At 37.6% G+C, this 6000-nt stretch overlaps 1 protein-coding gene across 2 annotated transcripts in view; it reads left to right on the top strand.

The window, feature by feature from the left end:
• Window positions 1-3131: 3131 nt before the first annotated feature.
• SLC9A9 (solute carrier family 9 member A9) overlaps window positions 3132-6000 on the top strand; it is a 240860-nt gene continuing 237991 nt past the window's right edge. For both annotated transcript variants that reach the window (XM_087933285.1, XM_087933284.1), the window contains exon 1: window positions 3132-3487. In XM_087933285.1, coding sequence (XP_087789411.1) covers window positions 3322-3487 — 166 coding nt within the window. In that variant the 5' untranslated portion in view covers window positions 3132-3321. The remainder of the gene's footprint in view (window positions 3488-6000) is intronic.

Genomic DNA, 6000 nt, shown 5'->3' with positions numbered 1-6000 from the left:
TAGACCACAACCTTACTTCTTAGTAAGCTAGAAAAAAGTGGGATAGATAGCACCACCACTAGATGAAGTTGCAACTGGCTGACAACCTGTACTCAATGAGTAGTCCTTAATGGGTCTAATTCTACATGGAGGGAAGTAAGCAGTGAGGTGCCGTCTTAGGCCCAGTACTCTTCAATATCTTCATTAATGACTTAGATGAGGGAATAGAAGTGGAACTTACCAAATTTGCAGATGATACTAAGCTGGCAGGAAAAGCTAACACCCAAGAAGATAGGCTCAAGATCCAGATGATCTTGACAAACTAGAACTGGGCCATATCTAACAAAATGAAATTCAATGTAGAGAAAAGTAAAGTCCTACACTTAGGCAAGAAAAACCAAAAGTACACATACAGACTGGGTGAAAACAGGCTCAATAGCAGTAACTGTGAGAGGGATCTTGGAGTCTTAGTGGACAACCAGCTAAATATGAGCCAGCAGAGTGCAATAGTAGCAAAAAAAAAGCTAATGCAATCCTAAATTGTATTAACAGAGGGATACAATCAAGATCAAGGGAAGTACTAATACCACTCTATAAAGCCTTAGTAAGACCACACCTAAAGTACTGCATCCAGTTTTGTTCACCACATTATAAAAAAGATGTTGAGACTAGAAAAAGTACAGAGAAGAGCAACTAGGATGATTAGGGGACTGGAGGCTAAAACATACAACGAACGGTTACAGGAACTGGGCTTGGCTAGTCTAGTAAAGAGAAGGACCAGGAGAGACATGATAGTGGTCTTCCAATATTTGAGGGGCTGCCACAGGGAGGAAGGGGTCAAGCTATTTTCTAAAGCGCCTGTAGGCCAGACAAGGAATAATGGATGGAAACTGAACAAGAAGAGATTTAACCTGGAAATAAGGAGAAACTTTCTGACAGTGAGAACAATCAACCAATGGAACAGCTTGCCCTTGGGAGTTGTGGGAGCACCATCATTTAAGACCTTCAAGAAGAGATTGGACTGCCATTTGTCAGAAATGGTGTAGGGTCTCCCGCTTGGATGGGGGGTTGGACTAGATGACCTGCAAGATCCCTTCCAACTCTGATTTTCTGTCTGTCTGCTTCTGTGGCTTTAGGCAACCAAGAAATAATGTAGATAATGTGCTATTTTATCAGATAGTACTCTTCTATATATCTTTCTCAAGATATAATTAGGTTTGGAGAGTACTGGGCCCTGAAAAACAGAATAGTGGTAACTAGAGTGCTGAATCATTCCTTTCTCATACATTGTATTGTATTTTACAGTACTGAGCCATGGTGGCGCAGGGGTTAGAGTGCAGTACTGCAGGCTACTTCTGCTGACTGATGGCTGCCTGCAATTTAGCAATTCAAATTCCACCAGGCTCAAGGTTGACTCAGCTTTGATCCTTCCGAGGTGGGTAAAATGAAGAGCCAAATTGTTAGCTGCAATATATTGACCGTATAAATGGCTTAGAGAGGGCTGTAAAGCACTATAAAGCAGTATATAAGTCTAAATACTATTGCTATTGCTATTAATTCTCCAAAGAAGGATGCCAAACTCATCATCACGTGGTGCATCATGACTTTTTCCCCTTCGCTAAACCAGGGGTGGGCGTGGCCAGCATAGTCACAGGCCACAAGTTTGACACCCCTGCTCCAAAGAACTAGCTGTGGAACACATCCTGAAGAAACAGATGGATGGAAATTGATCTGGAAGACACTCTTAAGTTACTCAGATCAAGTGGAGATACAGCAGTCTTCATTTATTTTGCTGCTATACTTTATACAGTTTTATAATGATAACTAGCTTTCTGCATTGGATCCCGAAGCTTAATTATAAGCAGTGCTGTGGCCTTAAAAGCAGTTATCTTATACTGGTAGAGTTGCCTTACCAAAGGTGTGGCTGCTGCATTCTGAACTAACTATAGATGTTGAGTTCACTCCAAAGCACTGAGTCTGATACAATTGTTCAGCCATATGATGCCTTAAGGTAGTCATCCAGGTGTCCTGGTCCAGGTAGGATCTTTATAGTAATGATCAAATTAGAGATTTTCAAATAGCCAGGTATTTATTTACAAATAGCAATTCTATTTTGGCTATATTTCATCTGATCTTTTGCCCCATCCTGATTGATTCAGGCTTTCCACAGCTTTTTCAAATTAGTCCAGAATTCTAATGGTGTCATCGTAATATCACTTTTCTCTCAGTGATCAGAGATTTTACAAAAATGTTAAGTACCAAAGGAAAAATTAGTGTCCTGCAGGACCTCACGCTAAATTAATTAGAATTACAGAATTTGATGGCACCTTGGAGGTCTTCTAGTCCAACCCCCTGCACAAGCAGGTTAGCAGGAGATCCAGTATTATTCCAGACAAGTGGCTGTCCAATCTTTTCTTAAAAGCCTCCAGTAATGGTGCACCCACAACTTCTGAAATTAAAAGGTGGGAATTTCTTAGACAAATTTCTATGGGGCTATAATAGCACTATATTGGAACCATTGGGGAAATCAAAATGGTAACTGAGCGCTAGAAAAAGGATTCCAAGGAAAACTCAGGATAGCTGTCTATTATGAGACTGAGACCTATTACGGAGTTGGAACTTCATAGCTGTACAAAGATATCACATGCCAATGTGAACTGATCTAGTTTGCTCTATACACCAACAATTTACTTTCTAAAATGTGTGTTTGATGCATAAAGAAGACACTGAAATTTTGCCTGATCTGATATTTGCGTTTAGTGTGAGATGAAACTCTTCATCCCTCATCTCCCAACCAGATAATAAAGATTTAAGAACTGACTAGAGTGTCTTGCTCAGATAGGACAGAATCACAGTAAAAGTTATCTCCAGCAAAATACCAATATATCCTGCAAATACAGGCTTTTGATTTAATTAAACCCAGGGTTGGTGTGTTGGTTCTGTTTTAGTGTTAATAAAGCTTTAAAATTTAAAACAGTGGTGGCTACTTTATTTGACTTAAATATAACTCCTAAATATAATATAGTTATGTTTTTTAACATAGTCAATCCTTCTCTTCCCTAAGAAAAATGAAAACATTGATGAAGCTTCAAGAGAAAAAATGAGACAGGACAGCTTTAAGAAGAAAACAGGAAGTTGTAACCAGAATCCAGTTGAATTCTCAGCTGTGGCAGTGTGCCGAGAGGCTGCAAATAAGGCAGATGTGTTTGTTGTGCATTTTTATGCTGTCTAGGCTTTATTTTATAAAAGCAGGCATTCAGGATTTAATTTGTGGTATTTTCTTTAGTTTGGCATTTTTTAATTACTTTGTTAAAGTATATAGAGTAGTGTTAATAAAGCAAGATGAAGAAATTGCAGTCAATAAAAGATGAGGACAATTTTAATCATCAGGGTGCTGTGGAGCTATTGGTCTTTAATTTTTTGCTCATCCTTACGATCCTTACAATTTGGTTGTTTAAAAATCACAGATTCCGCTTTTTGCATGAAACAGGAGGGGCCATGGTTTACGGTGAGTGTTTTCACTGAAAAAGCTTAGCATTTAAACTTTTTGCACTGAATGCTTAATTGAACATTTCACCTCAGTGGTGAATGAAATCTCAAAAAAGACAAAAGCATTAATTTAAAAGTTGCAAGACTCTTGAACAGTAGAATAAAGAAAAAATGCAATTTATCCATTCTGTTTTTTTCTGTTGCTTTCTCTTTCTTCTCTCGTATGAAACGTTAGAAGAAATCTTGTCAAGGAATCAAATGTTATGTGCATACTGCCAATAAAATTCTTTTGGTTGAACATATTAACTTTCCAAACAAATTACTTACTGAGAGCACTAGTCTGGTTTGAAGAGATACTTTTTAACAGTATGATCAAGAGTATTGGATGACATTTGTCTATCATTATAACAGATTATGGCAAATCAAGTATTTCTTAAAAACAGGGTGGATTTTCCGGAGTTCAGTTTCTGATGTAGTTTCAGAAACCTGAACATCTGTATTGTTCTTGCTAGCTTTAAAAAAAAAAAGGTAGTGAAAAATGAGACTCTCCAAATAATTTTTACTCCCTCTGCCTTTTTGTAGCTTACTATTTTTTTTTAAAAAAAAGTGGGGGTTTCCTGTGTTTCATATGGAAACCATGCATAAGGATCTTCTTCAAATACCACAGCTAAGAAACACATGCTAACTAATTATAAGGTGTAATGTGCCATAGTTCTTTTTAAAAATGTGTGCTTATGTTCATTTCTCTCATAGTGAGAAAATGAAGTCTTCTGCAACCAGCAAGATCTCACTCACACAATTAATCAGCCTGCTATACCTATTGGGACACATAGCATCTGATTGCCTTCAGTGTGTAAATTATAACTGCATTTCTATACTATAAATTCAGAGCCCTATCAGGATCTGTTAAATGTTCTGGTTTTTTAAAAAAATTGTTTGACTGTTGCATCACTGGTGAGATTTGCTTCTCAAAAACAGAGAAAGAAGAATCATTTATGCATTTTTAATTCTGACAAATCCATGAAAAAGACAATAAAATGCATGTATGTCTATGTGTATGTGAAGATAAATGCAAGCCATAGCTGCAAACTTTGAACCTTCAACTATAGCTAATTACAGCTGTATGGGTATGTTGCATCATAGGCTTGGCTTCCAGAAGTTACAAACATGTTCTCCATTCATTTAAGCAATGTTTAGTAGATGCACGTAAATTATTCACTAAGGTAAAGTGGTCCCATTTAAGGATATGAAACACCACAGCCTGTTAAAGATTTGCAAGGCTGCTTTGAAGTATTCCTGAAATCTTTTAACTACGTATTGAAATAACCCAAAGCTCATCTATTGCAGAGGTGAAAAGTAGTGTTTTCTTGTGTGCAGAAATGGCTATAGCCACTTTATGGTTTCAACAAGCAGGCCTAGAAGAAAACTTTGATCTTTAAATAAGCAACTAAGCAAAAGTGAGCCCAACACCACAAATTTGAGAAGAAGCAGGACAGCAAATACAGGCTCCTATGCTGCTCTTTTGGCACTGTCTCTCATACTACATTTTGAAGAAATTCTGTAGAATAGGCCAAGCAAAGGATTGAAGTACGATCAGCTAAACACAGCCAGACTCTCCCCTCAAACTCCTGGTGAGCGTTTGTTAGGGATATACCCTAGCAGGATCTGCAGGGCAGTCAGGCAGGCAGGCAGAATATGTGAGATAAGTGTTTTTGTAGCTTACACTCAGTAAACCAGATACACAGTGCCTATTAAATAGTTTTATTCCAGCAAGAGTTAAAGCATAGTCAAAACAGTCCATATATCATTCACTTAGTTCAGTCCGTCCAGGGATTATTCATTTGCAAATTCCAGTGTCGAAAAAGAGAGGTCAGTACACTTACAAAGATCAGTCCGGTGATATATCTCCTCGCAGTAGAGAGATATGCAGAACTCAAAAACTCCTCTCTTCCTTGAGCAATTCTTCAGTAGGGAAATACGCAGCTAACAAACCATCAATGTAATCCATTCCAGTAATTGTCAGTAATTGCCAGCAAACAGTCAGGGAATCATCAGCATCTCGTCAGCATCTCTTGCTCCCTCTTATGGTGGTTTCACACCACACCCAAAATTACATGCTTTGCATTTAAAGTGACACACACTTAAACTAACAATCATAGCTTATATATATTATTTTACCCAAACTACGTTAGGTGACCTATGTTATACCTAACAGCGTTTCAGTAGTGAGGGCTGATTTCACAATGATGAAATGTGAAGCTCCACAACCCATAATTCCTTCTTCTCCAAGTCAGCATTTACCACATCTTACATTTTCCAATCAGTTTGAATAATTGTACTATACTACAGTTTGAAAATTTTTCCTAATAATAATTGTACTATACTACAGTTTGAAATTTTTTTCTTCTTTCTTTTGTATAACATGGTTCATTTTGATGATATATAATACAGCTTTTAACATTCATCATTCCTCTAAGCCAGAGGTGTCAAACTCATGTCATCAAGGTGGCATCATATGACGTATTGGAACTT

This window comes from Pseudonaja textilis, chromosome 4 (genome assembly GCF_049901715.1).
Source record: "Pseudonaja textilis isolate UNSWEBS1 chromosome 4, rPseTex1.2, whole genome shotgun sequence".
NCBI lineage: Eukaryota > Metazoa > Chordata > Lepidosauria > Squamata > Elapidae > Pseudonaja > Pseudonaja textilis.
Note: the sequence above shows the minus strand (reverse complement) of the source record. Positions and strands in the feature narration are given on the sequence as shown.